The 25,243-nt window shown below is 36.7% G+C and overlaps 1 protein-coding gene across 1 annotated transcript in view; it reads left to right on the forward strand.

The window, feature by feature from the left end:
- Nucleotides 1–24,572, forward strand: part of PDE9A_1 (High affinity cAMP-specific and IBMX-insensitive 3',5'-cyclic phosphodiesterase 9A) — a 38,474-nt gene extending 13,902 nt beyond the window's left edge. Inside the window, exons 8-15 of the mRNA XM_051208535.1 lie at nucleotides 678–752; nucleotides 8,451–8,537; nucleotides 10,564–10,751; nucleotides 12,499–12,655; nucleotides 16,950–17,066; nucleotides 18,664–18,768; nucleotides 21,622–21,750; nucleotides 23,913–24,572. Coding sequence (XP_051075548.1) covers nucleotides 678–752; nucleotides 8,451–8,537; nucleotides 10,564–10,751; nucleotides 12,499–12,655; nucleotides 16,950–17,066; nucleotides 18,664–18,768; nucleotides 21,622–21,750; nucleotides 23,913–24,035 — 981 coding nt within the window. The 3' untranslated portion in view covers nucleotides 24,036–24,572. The remainder of the gene's footprint in view (nucleotides 1–677; nucleotides 753–8,450; nucleotides 8,538–10,563; nucleotides 10,752–12,498; nucleotides 12,656–16,949; nucleotides 17,067–18,663; nucleotides 18,769–21,621; nucleotides 21,751–23,912) is intronic.
- Nucleotides 24,573–25,243: the final 671 nt, after the last annotated feature.

Here is a 25,243-nt window from a genome sequence, read left to right on the forward strand (position 1 = left end):
CATGATAACCATGATCAGTAATTGAAGATGTTGATATGTTGCAATGTTGTAGATGAATTCAATCTCGTCAGATTCAAAGTTACTTCTTTTATTCTGTGTATTCATTCATTCTTGTCAAATCATATTCTTCATTCATCATGTTCCTTTTTATTACTATTATTATCTGTAATACTCCTACCACTTCATTTACTTTAGTATTAGTCTTAATAATTTCTTCTCATTGTATTGATATCATATGAGAACTTGAACTTTTGCATTGATAGTGCCAGACTCTATATTGCTAATGGTTGCTTGAATGTGTAACAGCTTAAGTTGGTTGGTTAAGAGTTCACTTCAAACAACTAAGCATATGTCAAAACAGTATAGTTCAAGTATTCATTCACTTCCTTATTTTGTATAGGGCATTATATTTCCTATTATCTTATATTGAATGTTGAGAGGCTTTATTTGTCTTGGCAAATAATCCCATGCTCTACTGTGACTGCGCGAAGATCTAAATAAAGACCTATTCACTACTTGTCTGGTTTCTTCTATCAATACCACGAGGGTTACTTAGAAGCACGAAAAATGTACATTATATAATCACTTTATTATTATTATTATTATTATTATATTTAGCTACGTTATAATACCCAACCCTTGGTGATTATGATTTTTTAAACATTTTTTTTGTCTAGTATACATTAACACAATCAACTATTGATTTTTTGAAGAAACCAACATTTGATATTTGGCATTGGGAACCAAATGAAGTAAGAATATTGTAAACAATATAATAATTAAAAGTATATATTATGCTTAAATATGAGAAGTGAAACAGATTTCTAGGTATACAAACCAATCAGGAACAAGATATTTATTCAACCAATCAGAAAAGAAATTATAAATGAATGAGTTATTATGCTAGGGCTTCACAGTTTAGTCATTAGGATAAATGATTAAGAGTTGAAACATGACTATTAGGATTAAACAAATAGAATTATAATTAAAGTTAATCATTTAAATGTATTATTTAAGATTGAGATTGAGTTTCATAGTTCATCTATGTTCATCATTAAGTCCTTAGAACTACTATAGTGGATGAGAACACAAGTGGGAATAATCGAATATATTTCAACACAAAATTACCCTATTTCTTAGTAAAATCTGAAAACCATACATTAAATTCTTTATTTGCAAAGTCTCAATCAAATGTCTCAGATTTTATTGTTCTTTCGTTTCCACATCAATCATTCTTTGTTCTTGTGTTCTTTTCTTCGATCCTCTTAACCTTCTGCCATCAGGTATTTCACTTTCGATTGATGATACGTACTACTTATATCTATCGATATTAGTAGTACACATCACACTACATATCAATGCTAACTGTGAGCTTAATTCTAAATCCTAACTTGATATTCTAAGCCTCAAGCATTTTGTGTTATTTTCACAATCAAAACTAATTATCTACTTTCAATAGATAACATTCTATTTTTATATACCCTTAGTGACCTTGGAACAATTTGTTATTTACTGATTAGCTTATGTTTATATGTCAGAATTACTTTATTTTATTTAGAATTGTAAAAATTTAATGAAGATTTTGATAAGTCTTGCAAATTGAACGCTATATTCATTTCCGAAGCTATTCTGTAACCCCCAAGCTAAAACTATACATCGACCTGAACAACAAGAAAGGAGACGCAAAGTATGCGAAAAGTAGTTTACTCCAAGGTTCATTTTAACACAGAAAATATAGGGTTTTTATAATATTTTCAAATGTCCTAGGGTTGCTCGAAGATTCTGGAATGCTACTAAACATAGTAGCAGTGTAGCAATCAACCAATCAGAACCTCTGCATGTGATGTTTCACTTCCTTGATATTTTGACTAAAACTTCAAGCGAACGCTGATTGGATGAAACGTTTCTTAGTGTTTCATGATTCTTGCTTGTCTTTTGCAAGAAGTTTCTTGGATCAATCCTACAGATTTATTGATAGAAAAACCATTCTGTCTGAGAAAAATGGTTTTTGAAAACCTTGTAACTAAACATTACTCACATATTTTGTGAATTCATTGTCAACTTGACCATGGCCTACGTGAATTAAATACCAATTATCACTGTTATGATATTGTAATGCCGTGTAAAATTATTAGATACTTTTAGGGTGTTATAAATTGTGGTTTTCTGCCCTATTAATGTATAACATAATGATATCGCCAATCGGAGAGCAGTGAATTATCGACCGGACCAATGACTCATAAACACGTACGAGCAGTCTAGAATATTCATCGGTCCTATCTTCCTGTCTAGCCCTACCTATTGACACCAGAACACCAGTCTCAGTCTCCGCAATATGAATCATTTATTTCAAACATACTGGGTTTATATGCAAACCAAATAGGCCACATCGTACCATAAAATACGGCGACCTGCTTGAATATCTGGGCTATCTGTTTCTGCCATTTAATTGTTTCAACAAGTTATCTGTTTTTTCATTTTTTAACGTTTCATTATGTCCATTAATCGCATGTCGATTCCCGAGCTGCTAAACTCTAACTGCCGATCACTAATCAACAAAGTGGACTACTTCCAATTCCTACTAAGTCAAAATATGTATCGTAGTTGTGGTGTCATCACAATTCAAGAATCTTGGTTAAATTATTTACAGGACGACTGCCTAATATCACTACGTGATTTCAAAATTTATCGTCAGGATCGATCGTACAATAAAAAAAGGTGTGGCGGTGATGTAGCAACGTTTTTAAACATGAACTGGTGTCGATCTTCATTTGCGTTTTTCAATTTTTCAAATGACTTTATCGAGTGTCTTACTCTAAGATGTCATCCAAAACATCTGGATAAATACAAATATGTTTATGTTACCAATATCTACGTGACTTTAGACTGCAAATCATCTGCGCTATCTGTTTTCGCTGATGAATTCACTGACTTTGCTGTTACTGATGTAGTGTGGCGTCGAGTCGTTGTCGACTATGATCACCACTACAAGAAGCTTGCGCACCAGATATCAGAAGGCGGTTGGTGGTTGTAGCAAGATATATTTGTTGGTGATCTTGTGGTATCGAAAGAATACCGAGATCGTGCCAAAGGAGTACACGCGAAATCACGGAGCAGTGCGTATGAAGTCACAACCAACGGAAGGAAGAAGAATGTCTTTAGTACAGTTAAACAAACAAGTACAGTAAAACAATCATTGGTACAATTGGTTACAATATTAATGGTTTCTATTAAACTAGTCGCGTTCTCTTGATAAAAGTAGGTCACTACAGGGGCCCCCTCTAGAAAGGGTTTACACTTTCGATACGTAACGGTTTCGTTCGTGGGACTGATCGGCAAACGTGCGATTGTAGGACAAGATGGTTGGCAGAGCGGGAAGCGATCGTTGATCCTCGAGTTACCACCGAAGGTCTTTTACGTAGAATGGTACCAGGAGAAACGTGCTGTATTTGTTGCTTGAGTTAGCGTACCACACCAGAGTGCTTTGTATGCAGGATCTGAGGATTGCGTTCGTAGTGGTGCAAACCAGAAAACTCTGCAGACGTAGGATGGAACCACGTCGAGCCGAGGAACCAGAAGCGACCATAATAACCAATTGCGAGACCAAACATATGCCAGACAGATTCGAAATCAGAATATCAACTGAGTGCGTTGACAAGAGCGTGGTTGATCAGGCCAGCTTTTGCCAAAGTTGACTGAAATCGACGGTACCAAACGGGTGATGATCGGAGGCTTGGGCTCAGGATAAAAAAAATTAAAGAAAAAGAGAAAAGATGTAGTATAGCTTACTTACTTACTTACGCCTGTTACTCCTCGTGAAGGAGCATAGGCCGCTCACCAGCATTCTCCATCCAACCCTGTCCTGGGCAATCCTTTCCAGCTCCGTCCAGTTGTAATTCATCCTTTTCATATCTGCTTCTATTATCCGACGCAATGTGTTCTTTGGCCTTCCTCTTTTTCGCTTCCCTTCAGGGTTCCAAGTTAGGGCTTGCCTCGTGATGCAGTTTGATGATTTGCGTAATGTATGTCCTATCCATTTCCATCGTCTTTTCCTAATTTCTTCTTCAGCTGGAAGTTGGTTTGTTCTCTCCCACAGAAGGCTATTGCTGATGGTATCCGGCCAATGGATGTTGAGTATTTTGCGTAGACAACTATTTATAAATACTTGTACCTTCTTGATGATGGTTGGAGTAGTTCTCCAAGTTTCAGCTCCATACGGTAGAACTGCCTTGACGTTCGTATTGAAGATTCTCACTTTGATATTGGTTGAAAGTTGTTTTGAGTTACATATGTTCTTCAATTGTAGGAATGCGACCCTTGCTTTGCCGATCCTCGCCTTTACGTCTGCATCTGAACCTCCTTGTTCATCGATGATGCTTCCCAGGTATGTGAAGGACTCTACATCTTCCAGAGTTTCGCCATCAAGAGTGATTGGATTGCTGTTCTCCACTTTGAATTTGAGGACCTTGGTTTTCCCTTTGTGTATGCTGAGGCCTACTGATGCTGAGACTGCTGCGACACTGGCTGTCTTCATCTGCATCTGCTCGTGTGTACGTGATAGGAGGGCTAGGTCGTCTGCGAAGTCCAAATCGTCTAATTGATTCTGAGCTGTCCATTGTATTCCGTGTTTTCCTTCAGATTTCGAGGTCTTCATAATCCAGTCGACCACCAGAAGAAAGATGAAGGGAGAGAGTAAACAGCCTTGTCTGACTCCAGTCCTTACTTCGAATGCATCTGTCAGCTGTCCTCCATGCACGACTTTGCACTGTAGTCCGTCGTATGAGTTCCGGATAATGTTGACAATCTTCTCAGGAACTCCGTAGTGTCGAAGAAGTTTCCATAATGTCCTCCTATCTACACTGTCGAATGCCTTTTCATAATCAATGAAGTTGATGTACAGTGACGAGTTCCACTCAACTGATTGTTCGACGATGATCCGTAGTGTTGCAATTTGGTCTGTGCACGACCGATCCTTACGGAATCCAGCTTGTTGATCTCAAAGTTTGGCGTCTACTGCATCCTTCATCCGGTTAAGCAACACTCTGTTGAAGACTTTCCTTGGTATTGACAGTAGTGTTATACCTCTGTAGTTTTCACATTTGCTCAGATCTCCTTTCTTTGGAATCTTGATGAGGTGTCCTTCTTTCCAGTCCATCGGCACTTGTTCCTCCTCCCAAATCTTTTTGTATAGAAGGTATAGCATGCTTGTGGTTGCTTCGATGTCTGATTTCAGTGCTTCAGCTGGTATGTTGTCGGGTCCTGCTGCTTTCCCGTTCTTGATTTGTCTGACGGCCATTCTAATTTCTTCCTTCGTTGGTGGGTTGACATCTATAGGAAGATCTGTGTGTGCTGCTTCGATGTCCGGTGGATTCATTGGAGCCGGCCTATTCAGGAGTTCCTCGAAGTATTCTACCCATCTGTTTCGCTGTTGTTGAATTTCGGTGATTGGCTTGCCTTCTTTGTCTTTGACCGGCCTCTCTGGTTTACTGTATTTTCCTGCTAGTTTCTTCGTTGTATCGTGAAGCTGTTTCATATTTCCTTCTCTAGCAGCTTTTTCTGCCGTCGTTGCTAGTTCTTCCACGTATTTCTTCTTGTCGGCTCTAATGCTCCTCTTCACTTGTTTGTTTGCTTCTATGTATTCAGCTTGTGCTTGGACTTTCTCTGCTCGTGTTCGGCTGTTGTTAATTGCTGCCTTCTTGTTCTTCCTTTCTTTGATCTTGTCCAGTGTTTCTGTAGAGATCCATTCCTTATGCTGGTGTTTCTTTAGGCCCAGAACCTCTTGACACGTTGAAGTTAATGCTTCCTTGATGCCTTTCCAGTTGTCCTCCATAGTAGTTTCTTCTTCATTCAGTAGATCTTGTAAGGCTTGAAACCTGTTGTTGAGAGCTATCTTGAATTCATTGAGTTTGTCAGTATCTCGAAGGAAGGCTGTATCGAACCTTTGTAGTGCTGTTTGTCCACTTGTCCAGTTCTTTTTCAGCTTCAGTTTTAAATTGGCTACAACCAGGTGGTGATCTGAAGCTACGTCAGCACCTCTCCTGGTTCTCACATCTTCCATTGTCCTTCGGAATTTTTGTTGATGCAAATATGATCGATTTGGTTCTCTGTAGTGTAGTCCGGTGAGATCCATGTAGCCTTGTGTATACGTTTGTGTGGAAATATTGTGCCTCCTATAACTAATTTGTTGAATGCACATGGATTTGCAAATCTTTCTCCATTTTCGTTCCTCTCTCCCAGTCCATGTCGTCCCATAATATCTTCATATCCGGTGTTGTCTATTCCGACTTTGGCATTTAGATCTCCCATCAGAATAGTTAGGTCGTTTCTTGGGCATTTCTCAATGATTGACTGCAGCCGCTCGTAGAACTGATCTTTAATGTCGTCGTTGCTATCATTGGTGGGTGCATAACATTGGATAATATTCATTAAGATCCCCTCCTTCTTTGTTTTGAATGATGCTTTGAAGATTCTGGATCCGTGAGACTCCCATCCTACAAGTGCATTTCGTGCTACTTTGGACAGTATAAGGGCGACTCCCTGAGTGTGTGGAGCATTTTCCTCTTCGTGACCGGAGTATAGCAGCATCTCTCCCGTAGCTAGCCTTTTCTGTCCAGCTTGGGTCCAGTGGGTTTCGCTGATTCCCAGTACAGCTAAGTTGTATCTCCTCATTTCCGTTGCTATTTGACTGGTCTTCCCGGTTTCCCACATTGTTCGAACGTTCCATGTACCTATAAAAATTTTTGCTCTGGTTGTTAGAAGGGGCATCGGCCTCGTGGCTTCCGAAGGAACTCGGCTTTCACCATGAAGCGTCATAATTCTTCTAACTGAAGACCTTCTAACTCCCAGGGCAGAGTTTAAATGGTTTGGATTATTTTTTTCTGGTAAGCGTTTTTTAGTGAGTTAGTTTTCTACGGGATGGGGACGCTAACCCCATGCCCAACCCTCCTCCTTTACCCGGGCTTGGGACCGGCAGTAACCCTATTAGAGCTACAGGCGGAGTTATGTAGTATAGGGGTAGAGTCCTATACCTTATTCGTTGTTGGTTGTGCGTTTAGTCGCGGAGGCGTGCGGGTAAGCGTACTCGGCGACCGGAACATTAGACGACAGTCTCATTCATACTTCGTGAGCCTGCAATCTCATCCCAAGTCAAGGGCGGCATGGTCTGCTGATCTGGACGTGAGACTGACGTCTCGTCCGTAGATGGTGCAGATGGCTGGGACATGAGAATGAGGTCTCTGATGTATCCAGCGTGGGATCCGAGGTAGACGTAGGGGTCTTGCTAGCAGGTCTTATGGATCTAGCATTGAGTCTCAACTTATCAGATAAGGCACTGTCATCGACGTGTGCTGGCTTGAGACGATCAATGCTGACCACCTCAACGAGGCAATGTCGATCAACCTTGAAGGTCTTTTTGTGACGAGAAATCACGTGAAAAGGTCCTTCGTGAGACTGTTGCAGAGGTTTGCGTACCGAATCTACTCGTATGAAAACATGTGTACAGGTAGATAACTCTTGAGGGAGAGCGACCTGTCGATGTTGTATTCGAGTTGACACCGGAGACAGTGTCCGCATAAACTCAGACACTCCTTGAACGTAGTCTGATTTACCGAAATCGTTACCACTCCGTGGTGCGAAAAACTTCCAGGCAGACGCAATGTCGTGCCGTATACAAGCTCACCGGCGTAACGTTGAATTTTTGCCTTTAAGCTCGTTCTGATACCTAAGAGGACGAACGGTAAGGTTTCGTACCAAATGTTGTTTTCATGTGCTTGAAGAGAACTTTTAAGTTGACGATGAAACCGTTCAACTAAACCATTTGGTGCTGGGTGGTAGGCGGTAGTACGTATGCGTTCCGTACCAAGCAGCCTGGTCAGTGAGGCGAATAGTCAATCGGAGAAATTTCTCGAATAAAGCGTGGAATATATTGTCATGCGAATGAAAGACGCCTAAGATTCGGTAGGCGTACATCGGAGTCTATTATATTAGTACTATTCTTATCGTTATCCGTCATCTCAAGTTGTTGCCAGACAAATATATTCCATCCAATCATCTTTTGGAAGAACACTCCAGAATCTTTACACGTAGCTTCCCTATCAGACAAATTCCAATAACGCTCTGTATGTGGATTGGATGACTATAATAATGGTTTTGTTTTAACTAAAAATTATAAATACCTGAGAGTTTTAGAATGGTATTCCTTTCACTTGTCTTCTGTCTTCTCATTTGTGACTTGGTGGGTACTAGTGTTCGAGTGGTCAAGTTATACGTGACATATCAAGAATCTAAGCCTTGTATATAACAATTGGTTCATCCACTAATTAAATTTGTTTGTCTTAAATCTAACCTCATTTATAGAATTATTAACATTAAACAATGAATAGTGGAGTTTAGAAGTCAGTTTGATTATTCAATGTTTTTCTCATGTTATTACTCCTTTTCTTTGATCAAAGATGTTAGCTCTATTGGAACACATGTATAACGAATTAGGTGTAGTTTCGGAATTCAATATTAATCCATTAACATTGAAACGTTGGTTGGTAAGTTCTATTTAAAAATTGTTTTGTTCTACTCAATTAAAATTAACTAAGTAGTATAATGAGATAATAAGGTTTAGGAAATCCTTCAAAGCAGCTTATCCAGTAGAAAAAAACCTAACCACTTACGTATAAAAGATAATTAATGCCGAAAATAATGATAAAAGACCAAGTAGATATTCTGTCCTAACTCTGCATCCTCACAGGTAACCGAACCGAGGGCCTACAGGACTGCTAGCTAACATTATACTTTAGTTTTTTGGCTTAGAGATAATTTCTTAGGCTTCGTTTATCAATCACCCTGATAACCGTTATTAAATAAATCCCATCGGTGTAGGAATTTAGAAGGCAATACGAAGAGGTGACTACAGTTTGTTATTGAATAACACGGATAACAAAGTTACAAGCACATCAAGAGAATTTGAGCGGAGAGGCTAATGTGTTCGAGCAAGCGAATACATGGGTGAACTTAAAGTCAAATCGAATCGAGGCGAAGCGAAGTAAGGCATGGCGAAGTTAATTAATAAGATTCGAGCACACATGTTTACACAGACATGATAGTGATCATAATAATATATAGGAATAGACAACTTGTTACTGTCCGAATAACACTTTATATTAAATAAGTTAATTGAAGGGACTGATAAAATTACCCGTGAGCAAAATTAATCGTAGGAGGATTGGTATAATATCTTCAAATGGCTGAATCCTATGTTAGTTCGTGGTCGGAAAGTTTCAAACTAAGACAAAGCTGTTTTATGAACGTGGATTATGGCTAACGATGGAATTCACAACATGTGTTTCGTCCCACTTCGGACTCGTCGGATGGGTGTACCTGCAGTTGTTGAATACTTCTCGTTTTCAGAAATGATTCTATTTTTGATGTTATTTAATCATTGAAACTAACCTCATAGTGCGTTATTATTAATAGATCATCCTATTCTACAATAATCTGACAACTTTATATTATTATTCCACTTCATAGATATCAACAAATTAAGTACAACGATTGTAGCATAACAATGTAAAGTAATCTACTTTACTGTATCACTTCATATACAATTAAAACCTAGAATACTGTAGTGTCAACTATTAATAAAAACTGAAACATACGACTTTATCATTTTAAATAGAAATGTTCATTTGAAGAAGACGATGACACAGATTTAATTATGTCGAAATTAAGATAGTTATCATCGATAAAACTTGGCAATAGCCAATAATTGTGGTTAAGGCTAGGGGTATGAAGCATTCAGTTCAGATCTGGTTACTCATCCATTTTTTCAGTGACTTCAAGGCCAACCGGAATAGATTTGATCCAATGTTCAGTTGATCACTTACTTTTTCGAAGAACCAAAACAATTGTGGTCAACTTTCTAGTTTATAAGCGGTTTTTATGTATATGTCACTAAACAGTGAAAAAATGACTTTGATGTATTGGTCCTAAAGACTGATGAAAATATTTCCACTTTTATGGGATCAATTCAAGAATCACCACAACCCTATACTGATAATTACCATGTGCTCACTAGCGACTAGCTTCATGAGGGAATTCGCGGAGTTCTAATGAGAAGCAGTAACTAGTAGGGCTTATCTAGGTATCTACCTCAGTACAATGGAAGATGGTCACGCAATTTCATGGATTGGTTCAAGTTAGACATTAATACCGTTGGTTGCCGACTTGGTGGTCTAGAGATAGAGCGTTCACACTGCAGACTGAAGGCCCTAGGTTAGAATCTCGGGAGCGGGATCGTGGGTGGGCGCCGCTGAGAAGTCCCACAATAGGAAGAAACAGCCGTCCAGTGCCTTCAGGTTTACAATGGTGGTCTAACATCAATCGGTTTATGATCTCAATCAATTCAAGACCCTAAAACATGCTTTCCATCTATCTCAAATTATTATTTACATTCCTACTACTAATATTCATTCAAAGTAGTTTAAAGATTCAGGGAAAAAATCAGTTACTTATTCAAAATTTCATTTTCTAGTTCGATTCTAAATTATTTTTATTCCTTTTACCACATTTTAGTTATCTATACAAGCGAATTATCGTAATAATCCATTTCATAATTTTCGACATTGTTTTTGTGTTGCACAAATGATGTATGGAATTTTATATTTATGTGGACTGAATAATGATTTTTCACGTGAAGAATTAGGAATCCTATTGACTGCTGCTGTATGTCATGATTTAGATCATCCAGGATATAGTAACTCGTAAGAATCAAGAAAGTTTTTTTTTTCTTTTTTCTAAATTATCGATCTCCAATCATTTTCATTCCTGTTTTAAGTAGTTTGTTGATTGATATGATCTGATAGTTATATAAAATCTGGGATTTGTTACTTACTTACTTACCTACTTACACGTGTTACTCCTCTTTAAGGAGCATAGACCGCTCACCAGCATTCTCCATCTAACCCTATCCTAGGCAATTTTTTCCAGCTTCTTCCAGTTGTTATTCATCCTTTCCATATCTGCTTCTATTTCCCAACGTAACTCGGCTTTCATCATGAGGTGTCATAACTCATCTAAACGAAGACCTTCTGACTCCCAGGACAAAGTTTAAATAGTTTAAATAATTTTTTCTGGTTAGCGTGTTTTAGCGAGTTAGTTTTCTACGGGATGGGGTCACTAACCCTATGCCCGACAGTCCTTTTTTATCCGAGCTTGGGGCCGGCAGTAACTCTAGAAGAGCTACAGGTGGAGTGTGGGATTTGTTAACCTTCTTTTAAATGTAGATCCATATATGATATAGCCAACTATGTACGAATGTTATTATTTGTTGTTCCATCTCTGGATTTATGACAAGACAATCTGAATTAATCTAACTTCTATGGTTATTCATCTTAGGCTACACCTATCATCTTGAGGGTAACTTAGATAGTTAACCTTAGAAATCTTTTGAGAAGATTTGAGTTGGCTTAAATAACTTAGTTTATGAATAAATTATCTGATCAGTAATGGAAATTATGACTGTCTGTGCTGATTTTCTTGCTAGATTGAACAGTTACAAATTTACAAATGCTAGTTTATGATACGTAAATGAAAACATTATTTCACAGTATAAAGTCATGGAATAAAAGGTTTTATACAGAAATGTATCAGTAATGATATTTGGAACTGATGTTTGGCCGTGAAAGTTAAATATGATCGATTGTTGAGAGTGAGAAAACAGCCACAGTCTAAGGACTATTAAATATGTGATTCCATTTCCTCTAATTGAAATCTACTACGGACTCATTTAGTGTGACTGCTTTTAGTCGCATTGCATAAAGTTGTATCTAAAGTTAATCTGGTTCTCCATTCTGGGCCATAACTTGACTAGTCTCTTTATTGTAAGAGTGAGAAAAACATCTTTTCTTACCCCCCAACGAGTAGAAAAATTGTATATCTAATGTTTCGTGACTTAAGGTAATCTACTTTAATCGATCCATGATCTCGCTCAACTCTTCATCCATTGTTTGGGGTGGATAACTGTTAAGTTCGCTACTTCATTAACACAGAATACGGTTTACGACTACGAAACTCGAAAGTTGAACTTCACCGTCGCAAATCATAAGATAGAAGAAAAGCTGGAGAAGTGATTATTTGGTATGAATAAAAGTGTACAGAAAATCACGGGTATTTGTAGATATTAGCATTTGTTAAATCAACATTATATTTTGGCCAATTCGCAAAGAGATATATTGTGCTACTGACCAATAGTAGTATGCCATGTTTATACTCTAGAAAGCTCCATCATGTTCTGATTGACTGGAACTCTTCAGCTCCCTTAGGGCCTCTGTAGGGTCAGTTGTAGTTCTCGGAAGCCGACTCAACAATAACTGTCTCACAACCGATACGGATTGGACTCTACTAGTCACGGCTCCTAATGGATGCACACTGCTAAGGAGTCCTATACTAGGACGACTAAATATCTTTTTTACATTAATCAATATTTAACCATAATTTTGTTTTAAATAGTTATCAAATAAACGCAAGAACAGAACTGGCCATACGATATAATGATATATCACCATTGGAAAATCATCATTGTGCTGTTGCATTCAGTATATTGAATAATCCTGAATTAAATATTTTTGCAAATGTCAATCAAGAAGTATTCCGTCGAATAAGACAGGTCAGTACACTTTATATAAGGATAATTAAAAGGATGTTGTGATAATGATAATGATGGCTTAAGAAAATATGAATATTATGTTGTTTATTGATGTTGTACGACAGAGAAGATTGGACGGTTTCTTCATCTCAGTGTAGAACCCTCCAACAGTGCACAACGATGACTTTATCAAGGACCGAGGTTAGACTCTTCTGGTCTCTTGATAAGTACCTTACTGCGTTAACATTTACTGGTTCACGTTTTTAACTCTAATTAACGGGTTATAAGTATCAAAAGTCATCCAGAGTCATTGTTGATAACTGTCTCAGCCCTAACCTGACTGAACTACACCAGCAACGACGTCCCAATAGAAACAAGAGAACAGATCTTGGAACAAATCATTAATGCACCCTAATTATATTATTATTTAAATATTTTGAAGAGTACGGTTTAATTTGTAGATGGTAGTGAGATGTGTTCTCCATCTTCCTATGGGAAGTTGTAATTGTCAAAGTTCAGACAGGTCAAGAATGAGATAGCTGTCTTCTATGATATTGGTTTATTATCTTATAATAACGTCAATTAACTGAAATGGAATAATCGAACAATCCAGTCATAATTTAGTTAGCTTAACTTGTCAGGCTCATCTCTAGATCTGTGATTTTTCAGGTTTGATTCAGTATGGAGTCATAAGTGAGCAATGCTGAAAAATTTCAAAACAAGATAAATAAGTATTCACTACTCTCTGTTTTTAAGTAGTTTTCTGTTTAGTATCAATCTGTCATCAAAATAAATTTCAGTTAAAATGTAATTTTGAATCAAGTAAATATTCTATTATTATTTATTTAAATAAATAAACATCATTTGATTTGTGTAAGGGCTGGGATACTCCCCGGGTGCTCAGACCGAACTAGGTGGTTTCCTTAGGGGTCAACAGCCTGAGTCTGATCCACAAGGTTGTAGAGCAAAGTCAGGAGATGCAGTCCAATGGCAGCCCGTGACCTACGATTGGGTCATACACCATTTGTTCCATCAGCATCCTGCAGTCAATGTCCCCCATTGGTTGGGAATCAGGGTTTTCCAACTCCCCTACATGAACTCTCCGTGTCCACCGATCCCTGTTAAAGCGCCGAACATTCGCTTTTCGTCCTCTCAATTTCGTAAACAACACCCCTGTTGCAAGAAGGAAGTGAGTAGGACTTCCCTGGCAGTGGTTGTATGCACGTGGCTATGTGAGAGCATTTAAAGATGGAGAGCTGACTCTCACCACTCTTGGCCGTACTAGGGCATTTGGAGGCAATAGATGTTCTTTACAATTCATTTAACAATTATGTTTCATCTCTTTTAAACAAAAAAAAAGGCGTCACCAAGAAAACATGAACATACTTTGATCTATGTTTGAAATATGGAGTGAAGCTTTGAAATCTTTAATACACCCAAAACAAATTAATTCTGATAATTCATTCTTGTATAAACTTTGAAGATATTCATAACCAGATTAGTTTATGTTTACTCGTTAGAACTAACCTACTATGTGATTAAGATATTTTACACTGATGGATCAGAGGGTAGTTATTAGAATCTTATCTCATTAATCCTCGGTCCTGACTGAATTCCATCAATCAAGTAACATTGTGGAGATTAGTCTAAGTGACTCGAATTCGCTTACAATATGTTTTGGATATAAACTAATTGATCAGTGATCTGTGGTTAATCAGTTTAAATTCAAGAATATACTTGATCAGTTTCTTTTGACATACATACATCTAGAGTTGATTTCTTCAATAATGTCTTCAGCTACTAACTGATTACATCTTTGAATTAGAGTCTACAGTATAATCCTATCATCTTGCTTATAACTTATCAGTTGGAAGAACCTTCTGTTCAATGTTTACACGGAGGCTAACAATAGAAGGTGATTAAATTTAGTTTGGAACATCAATATTAGAGAAAATATAAACACTAACATACAATAACCAACATTATAGATGTTTTTCGGCCATTATAAACCAATAATCTTTGCATCTAAACTAATGGATACAGGATTTGTGTCTCAGTTTGAGCATCAACACTAGGATGCAATAGATTCAACCAATTATACTAAAGTAGGACAGAAGAATCTCATCGATTACATTGCTGATCTTAGTCTAAATAAACTGACAACTGACTCTTATTGAACATATCGATTAGACCTGAATTGTTTTAATCGTAACTGCTTCAGTAGAATGTAAACAAATTACATTTTCATCGTCCAATGATTATCTTAAATGATTTACGAACATCAATGATGTACCCGCTATCTATGAAAAATCTATCTATTGTACTGTTCAAGGAATTAACACCCTTTAATCACAAATTCTTTAGTGTTTGCTAAGAAATATTGACAGTTACTCCTCTCTCTCTATTCTTCCAATGTATGCGATTTGGTGCCCACATACTAATTGATAAATCCCAATAGACGTATTGAGAAAATAATATTTATACATTTGATTTTGTGCCAGTGAGCAGTTGTTTTCATATAAACTGATGAGCCTGTAGCGTGGCGTCGAGTCGCGGTAGACTATGAACACCACTACAAAGGAACGCGTGCCAGGATATCCATAAAATCCCCGGAAGCCAAATATCAGGAGGCAGTTAATGGACCAAATTGAAATATATTCACTGGCGATCTCGTGGTATCGAAAAAATACCGAGATCGTGCCACGATACAAGCTTGGTTACAGAACGTAACCGTATTCGCGCGAGGTCACAATCAAAGTGTGTATAATGGATGTTTTTAGCACAGTTAAACAAAGAGCACTTGAAACGGTCACTGGTACAATTGATTATAATAATAATTGTTTTCACTACACCAATCGTGTTCTCGTGATAAAAGGGAGTCACTACAAGCCTAACCTCATCGTTTAAGGATTTTGTTTGGTTGATTAACAAAATAGTTATTTACTCAATTAGTTGTCATGATATTTACTATAGCCATCGGTCTATGTGATAATTCATCATCTTCGATTGAGATCATGAATCGATTGATGTTAGAGCAGTATTGAAAACCTGGAAGTCCTATTATGGGACTCCTCAGTAGTGCGTATCCACGATACCGCTCGCGGGATTCGAACCCAGGGCCTTCAGTCTCGCGCACGAACACTTAACCTCTAGACCACCGAGTCGGTATCCAATCAAAAATTTAATAATCTCTACAACCGTATACTGATAATTCATCATTTGGTTAGCTACCATAAATGATACATTTTGTAATGTGTAAAAAATTAGTTACTGGTACTTAAATGATTGTACTGCAAACTATCTTTATGAATCAGTTTGACCAACTGCATATGTCATGTTGGTTTCTATTACTCAGTACATTACAAAAAAGTATCCTTTATTTGTTTTATAACTCTAAACAAGAAACAAATGGCTGTTTTACAATGCCAGTACACATAACAATGAAATGCTCCACTAGTAAGATGGTGGTTGAAGGTAGTCAACAGGAAACCCTAGCCCCGAGTTTCAGGGTTATTTGTTACTCGTCAGCAAGTTGTGCCTGCAATCCCGATCTCGATCCCGTGTCACCCAACTTTACAGACAGCGATGTTACCACTGAGCTATTCGGGCTATCTACCTTCAACAACCATCCTATCTCATTATAGTTCACTCAATGTCGAGTCACTTAGACTAAGGGCCACATTGCAACTTGGTCGATAGCATTAGATCCGCACTAACAAGGTCCTGAAACACATGACATTGATCACCACTTAGTGATCAATCAATTGTGAGTACTTCCTTGTATTCTTTTACAAATATTTCACATCCATAATCATGCATAACAATTCACATCTAGTTTTTCATGCTTTTACTGAAATTCATAATGATGTGATTGATAATCATCATGTTCGTTCGATTCTTCCGTTATAACATAGAGGACACTTCTTCAAATTTGACTGGTTCGTTCTAATAATTAAACTTATGCCAAAAATTCGATAAACTTATATGGTATTCATTCATTTTTACTTGCTCACTTACGCCTACTACTCCTCGTGAAGGAGCATAGGCCACTAAACAGCATTCTCCATCCAACTCTGTCCTGGACAATCCTTTCCAGCTCCTTCCAGTTGTTATTCATCCTTTTCATATCTGCTTCTATTTCCCAATGTAATGTGTTCTTTGCTCTTTCTCTTTTCCACTTCCCTTCAGAATTTCAAGTTAGGGCTCGCCTGGTGATGCAGTTTGATGATTTGCGTAATCTATGTCCTATCCATCACTTCCAATGACTTTTCCTAATTATTCATTCATTTTTAATACTTTTATTCTCTTTAATTAGGGTATGACAAGTTTAATTCTCTCTACTGATATGGCAAGACATGGTGAAATATTAGAAACAATGAGAAGACATTTAGAAGAAGGTTTTTCAATGAATAAAAAAGAACATCGTGAAACTGTAAGTAAAGAAAGTTAAATTTATAAGAAGACATTCGAATTCACGCTTACATGTTCACGGATGTGCATTACTGGAGAGTCTAGTCCTTTCAGGTTTTCAGTCATAGTTGGCAATTTCAACTGAGAAAACTTTGCATAACTACACAAATATCCTACACCAATGTTTAACTCCTTGATGACTTCAACTGATCAGCGTTTTTTTATTAAATGGTAATATTCTGTCACAGTACCATATACTTAATAGAAGCTTAAGCCTTTCAACCACACAAAATAATGTTCTTGAACCATATAAGATATAAACTATTATCAAGTTTTCCATGGTGGTCTAGCTTCAATTGACTCATGATTTCAACCAGTGATATTATCAGATGGGTTTTGTGGATATAATAGTAATTTCAGTGGTTAAGATCATGAGTCAGTTGAAGCTAGACCACCATGGAAAACCTGGAAACACTGGACGGGCGTTTCGACTGAGGAGTCCCACAATAGGACGAAACGGCCGTCCAATGTTTCCAGGTTTTCCATGGTGGTCTAGCTTCAACTGACTCATGATCTTAACCATTGATATAAACTATTATTATATAACCCATATGCTTGACAGCATAGGTAAACTTCAATGGATAAACAAATGTCAACATATCATTCAAGTTATCGGAAAAAAATCTGATTAACTAATATGGTGTTGTGAGAGAGCATTGCCATTTGATCACAAAACACTGATCAGTTGGAGTCGTTAACGAATTAAAGATTAGTGTAGGGTATTTGATGAACACGGTGGATCTGATGCAGATGTGAAGGCGCGAATCGGCAAAGCAAGATCGACGGTATCTACAACTGAAGAACATCTGGAACTCAAAACAACTGTCAACTAACATCAATGTCAGAATTTTCAATAAAAATGTCAAGACAGTCCTACTGTATGGAGTAGAAAATTGGAGAACCACTAAATCCATCATCCAGAAGATACAAGTGTTTACCAACAGTTGTCTACACAAAATACTTCAGATCCGTTTGCCAGACACTGTCAGCAACAACCTACTGTGAGAAAGAACAAACCAGATCCCAGTGGAGGAAGAAATCAGGAAGAAGCGCTGGAAGTGGATAGGACACAAATTGAGAAAAGCACCTAACTGCGTCATAAGTCAACCCCTTACTTGTAATCCCGAAGACCAAAGGAGAAGAGAAAGACCAAAGAACACATTACTTCGAGAAATTGAGATAGACATGAGTAAAATGAATAAGAATTGGATGGAACTAGAAAAGAAGGCCCAGGACAGAGTAGGTTGGAGAATGCTGTTCGGCAGCCTATGCTCCGTTAGGAGTAGCAGGTGTAAGTAAGTAAGTAAGTGAGTAGGGTATTTGTGGAGTTTTGTAAAAAAAAAGATTTCTCAGTTGAAATCACCAACTGATCTTAACTAGACTACGAATGAAAACTTGGAAGAACTAGACAGCTGAATAGCACTTTTCTTTCTAAAATGTTTTCTATTTTATATATCTACATAGCTCTTTGAGAAGAAAGATGTTCAATTTTAATCTAATATATAGTCCATTGACGGTTACGATTACTAACATGATCATATTGATTATTTCTTTTATAGTTCAAAATGGTTCTCATTAAATGTTGTGATATATCAAATGAAGTAAGACCATTATCGGTCAGTGAACCATGGGTTGATTGTTTATTGGAAGAATATTTTAATCAGGTGAAAAGAATTGTTATACATATTTTCTTATTTAAATTTGATTTAATTACTTAAGATGGTGATTGGAAGTAGTCAACAGGAAACCCTGGAACTAGGTTTTGTGCCACTCGTCACTAGTCAGCAACATGTACCTGTAATCTTGAAGGAACTGATGCTCCCTTTTAGAGGAAGATCCAGAAGCCGTAGACGTCATAGTCCAAACACACATACTCTTGATTTCCCTGTGTGCTTGCTTTCTGTAGGCTTGCGGATTTTACCAATCTTTAACAATAAGCTATCTCTATAACTGGTGTTCAGGCTTTTGAATAATCTCGAGTAAATCCATAATTCTACTAGGAGATTTAGCCTGAATTAAATACTCAGTTAACGGGAATACCATTTATTGGAGGGAAATATAGGGGAAATTAGCCTCTATATCCTGACAGATTCGATCCCGTGTCACCAAACTTCACAGTCACGGAGTTTACCACTGAGCTATCCAGGCCGCGACTGACCTTCCGTAAGACTGAGATATATTCACAATTGATTGATCACTGAGTGGTAATCAATGTCGTGTATGTCAGGCCCTTCTTAGTGCAGATCGAATCCTATCGATCAAGTTACCTAGTAGTAAATCATTTCAAATTGTCAAAATGTATCAATCAGGTTTCAGTGTAACCAGTTGTTTAAATGTATCAATATGACAGTGTAATTTATTTTTTTGTTCTTGTTAATGTTAGGTAGTTAGAAACCATAGATATGAAGATATATTTGATCAATATATATATATTGTCCAATTTCACTTTATTCATCAAGGTATATCATCTGTTCAGAGAGAAATAATGTCTCTCATGATGTTCCAGAAACATCTTGCTGACAAGCTCCAAGTAGTATAAGTATCTGTCTTCAGCTTCTTACAGATTGTCTTTTTGCAATATGTAAAGGAATACAAAATTCACTCATTATCAGTAACAATAGTATGAACCTTACAAGCAACGCGTTTATCAGTGATGGTATACAATTAAGTAATGCTTTTAATTAGCCACCCAGTAATGAACTAACAACTTCTTCTTTTATATGCTTGATTAGATATGTCGTATGGTTTAGATACAATAGGCTCAATAATGTCTAACCTTTCAGTTGACTTGAAGCTCATATCTTCTATTCCATGTAAGACGATAAGTACACTCTTATGATTATGATTATGATTAAAAGTGTTTTATCATAAAGAATATGCTGAACTAATAGGACTTTACCTAATAGCTTGTATGGGTAAATGTATATAATGGATATATGGTAGTGAAGTAAAGTGTGATCAGTTACTGAGCGTAAACAAACAACCATAGTCTACGGACTATTAAATATGTGATTCCCTTTCCTCTTATTGATTCCTATCACTAACTCTGTTTTTCTATTCTGGGTCGTGAATCCTGTATCTGACATAACTTAACTAGTCTCTTTATCGTATTAACATATTATAGTAATATACATGAGAGTGAGAAAAATATTTTTAAGCAGTCCATTATATCAATAAATGTACGATATTGATTTGAATACAATATCTAGATCCTTATATGAAGGTAGATAATTTAAAATGAACTTATCAATGATTCAAATAAATAATTGAATTCATACATCAACTGAAGCTAGATCACCATGGAAAACCTGAAAGCACTAGATGAGCGTTTCATCCTAGTATGCGACTCCTCAACAGTGCGCATCCACGAACGCTCTCCGCGACATTCGAACCCAGGACCTATCATTCCCGCTTTAGTATAGCATCAATAGACTCATAAATTTAATTATTAAATTACTACAATCTCCACAAAACCCCTCTCTGATTATAATCATCATATGCACACTAGTGACGGTCTTCAAGAAGTATTTCTTGGAGTTCTAGGGTGAAGCTGTGACCTGTGGAGTTCAGTCGGGTCTGTTGTGAGATAGTAACTCACTGAAGACAGTAGTGGACTGTATTGCAGCTTCATGGATTGGTTAAAGTTAGACGGCTCAGTGGTCAAGGGGTTAAGTGTTCGCTCGCGTGACCTATAGGTCCTGTGTTCGAATCTTGCGATCGGGGTTGTGGGTGTGAACTGCTGCGGAGTCCCATACTATGATGAAGCGGCCGTCCAGTTCTTCCAGGTCTCTCATGATGGTCTGGCTTTAATTGACTTATGAATTCAATCATTAAATTACTACAATCTCTACAAAACCCCTCTCTGATCATAATTCACTTAAAAAAGGACGGAATCAAAGTAAGTTTAAGGTCAGTAATATAGTAACTATGTACAAAAGTCAAATAACTTTCTAATCGATGAAATAGGGAGTTAATCATTTCTAGAGAAATTTCAATTGCTTACAGATTAATATTAGCTAGAAAAATAAGGAAAACTTCACTATTCTACTACTCAGGTCAATAAACATAGAATCTTAAGAAATGACATAATGCAATTGAGTAACTAACACAAGATTTGTGTACTCAAACAAATACAACACATTTTGTTTGAAATCTGGTTACCCTGTGCACTTGTTTAAATCCTATCGGGTACATGAAGGTTTTAACCTGTCATCCAGGAGTTCCATATCTTGATCACTACTTCAAAGCCAAACGACTTTATGATATACTTTTATATACCTCTAATGAATCGAGAATTAGAGAAAGACATAAGAAGAATGAAAAACAATTGGATAGAACTAAGAAGTACGGCCCAGGACAGAGTGGGTTGGATAATGCATGTCGGTAGCCTATGCTCCACTTGGAGTAACTGGCGTAAGTAAGTAAGTAATGAATGAATGAATCGATCATTGTATGAAGAAACAAACTTCTTTATTTGATGATGTTTATTCACTGGTAGCTCTTTTCATAAAATTTAGTCTGACCGAGAGAAATTAGAAGGTTTACCAGTAGCACCATTTATGGATCGTGAAAAAGTCACTAAACCATCTGCACAAATTGGTTTCATCAAATTTGTCCTCATTCCAATGTTTCAAACGGTGGCAAGTGTAAGTGTTTACAACCTTATTTTCGATTATATTTTATGTAAATCGTTCTCATTAATCCGATCAGATTTGTAGAGAAATAAATACAACCAGTGAAACTAGGAAGTACTGAACAGCTTTCTAGTCTTAGTACAGAATTTCTTAGTAGTGTACATCTACGACCTGCTGAAGATCCAACTCAAAGCCTTCAGGTTACATGACAAGCCTTTGAATTGTAGACCACTAAGTCATCACTGGTGACAATTCCCGCACTAATATGGAATAGGTTACAAGTTTTCCATTTCTTTTACGGTTGTTTAAATCATGTTAATCTATGATCTAAACTGTCAAGTTTAACCATCTGCATAGTACTCCATATATTTAGTTGAATACACTATACTACTCATTAAAAAATATCATCAAAAGAATTATTGCATAAATTTTTAAAAACAGACCAGATAATTGTGTGAATTATGTATAGATAGTTCATTACGTAATTGTTTTAAATAATATGTTTAATCAGATGATGATTTCTACTAATAATGTCCACAATAGACGGAAGGATAAGTTGAATTCATAAGTCTATTAAAGCTAGACCTCCATGAAAAACCTGCAAGCACTAAACGGCAGTTTCGTCCTAGTATAATACCGATAGGTCGTGGGTTCGAATCTCGCAAGACGGCATCGTGTATGTACACTGCTAAGGTATCCCATACTAGGATGAAATGGCCGTCCAGTGCTTCCAAGTTTTCCATAGTGGTCTAGCTTCAACTGAATCATGATCTCAACTAGTGAGATTATTATGTATTTATAGAAATTTTCTTTAGATAAATCGTTATTATAAACTTCAATTTCAAGCGTATCAAATTTGTGTGTTTGAACACTTCAATTGAATAAACAATAATTTATTAATAAGAGAAGTCAAGGGTTCTCTATAAGAAATGGAACAGAGTAAAGATATAAGTGAATGACGGTTATGAATAGAAGTTTTTAAAATGAAGTTCAAAAGAATCAGTTTTATGAGGATACAAAATGACTTCAACTTGGGACATAATGAATATAAAAGGTGAATAAATCTCTTTTATACACATTAGTTTCAATGGATCTCAATGGTTTTGGCCATGTAGAAAAGATTTATTCATATAGTTTTTAATAACTGACACTGGAAACTATGCAAGACCTTTCCTCTATACAGGGTTTTCATCTACCAAATGAAAAATACTAACATTATTTACTAACTGTTTAAAGTCTTTTCATCATCAAGAAGCTTCACGTTCTTGTGTATGCAAGGATTATGTCCTTTTTGATGGAGTTTTGTTCTCTTAGCTGGATGGTTCGGTCATGGAGTTTTCATAGTTCTTCTGAACGACATAATCAGGACAAACTTCAAATAGAATCCATCCACCTGAGATACAAATCTTCTCCACCATCTCAAGGGTTATGTCCTTTGAACACAGCCTATGTAATCAACTCTACAGTAGTTAATTTTATAAACATATATTAATAAACTTATCATCTTTTACTATTGTACCAGTATATGCGTTTTTGAGATGACATCGAACTTAATGATAGTGAACTTAAACTAGTGGAGATTTGTAGCTCAGGTAGACGATATTGATGGAGTTTTGTCCTCTGGGCTGGATGGTTTGGTCATGGAGCTTTCATCGTTCTTCTGAACGACATAATCGGCACAAACTTTAAATAGACGTGAAGCGTTCGAATTTCTCCACGTGTGGATCACAGCTTGTCCTATGTGCAATCAGGAAAATCATGCACAAACATAGGAACAAAAAATCAAACCAATAGGAGATAGAACTAAAACAAAGAAGTAAACAATGAAAGGTTCAAGATCAACAAGAACCAATCAACATCTGGGTGTACAGGACAAGCTGTGAATCACAGGTGGAGAAATTCGAACATTTCATTTCTACCTGAAGTTTGTGCTGACGATGTCGTTCAGAAGAAGAACGATGAAAGCTCCATGACCAAACCATCCAGTTCAGAGAACAAAACTCCATCAAACTTGAACTTGAACGTTATGTCATAGCTACATCACCTTTAAATTAAAGTCTTAAGTCGACAGTTTTCTTATTCCGTTTTCATATACTCATGTATATACGCTTTATCTGTTATGTTTCTATGTTTTCCTATTTTGTAATTCATATTCGAATGAAATTTCCATTAAGGTTTATCCAATTATTGATGAACTTATGGTAACTCAATTGAAATCAGCATTAGAACGTTATGAAAAGATGTTAGCTGAAGAAGAAGAAACAAAACGTAACTTACAAATGAATGAAGCAGATTAATACTTTAATAAATGACATGCTGAATTGATACACACACACATACACACTCACATGCACACAATCAAGAATTTTCTATACGTGAACATAAAGGTGATAATTTTTGGCTTCCATTCTCAACTTAATAAAATAATCATGTTGTCTTTTCCAAATAATTGTCATTTTTCTTTTGTAAAACACTACTTAGAAAAACTATAACTAGTGCACGTGGCTATCAGACCTCAATATCTGAGTGGAAAACGCGAACATTACTGGGTTCAGGTTCCAGAGTGAACATCAACCCTCAAGTGCAGGTACATCCGACTGACGAATCCCAAATAAGACGAAACGCATGTCAAACTGGATTCCATTGCTAACCACTATCTATCTTTGTTTATAATGCTTGTGAGTTAAGGCAATACCGAGACTATTCGCTCAGGATGCACATATGCCAACAAGAGACTGAACAATTGCAATTCTACACAACAATGGGAAGATACAAACAAACATTACCAAGTGAATGTGACTAGTGCAGTTCATTTATGTCGGGATTGAGACATGTATCATAGATAAAAATGAATATGAATCACAAAATACAACGAATTAATTAGAGTCGAGAATATTCTACATTGAATAACCGATTGTGTCACTAAAATACAAAATAAAAACAATTCGGGGAGGAGAATTTTCTTCTCAACAAGAACATTTACTTAAGTTGTACATGCACATCTACAGTTGTTTGGCAAATATATAGGTCTGGAGAAGGATAGAAAAGATCGCATCATAAAACGATTCAAAACTTTAAATATCAAATATGGTGAAATAATAATCACGGAGTCAGAGAAGAATAGGTGAATGAAGATAATTTATGGGTCAGAATTATGAAAGATAATTGTCTGCTTGATAGATATGAAGAATCAATGTAAAACACAATGGTCATTATAGTAACTGAATGATGAGCATGAAAACTTGTTAAAGGATAATAATAACTGATTACGATGGAGTTTTTTCCTCTGAGCTGGATAGTTTGATTGTGGAACTTTCATCACTCTTTGGAGCGACATCATCAGCACAAACTTCAGGTAGAAGTCTCCACGACCAAACAATCCAGCTCAGAGAACAAAACTCAATCAAAATCATGCACCTGAGCTACAAATCTTTTCCACCATCTCATAACTGATTACGTTTTGCAATCAAAAAATAATGATGAAAACGTTGATGCATAAACCTAT

Source organism: Schistosoma haematobium, chromosome 1 (assembly GCF_000699445.3).
Source record: "Schistosoma haematobium chromosome 1, whole genome shotgun sequence".
NCBI classification, from domain to species: domain Eukaryota; kingdom Metazoa; phylum Platyhelminthes; class Trematoda; order Strigeidida; family Schistosomatidae; genus Schistosoma; species Schistosoma haematobium.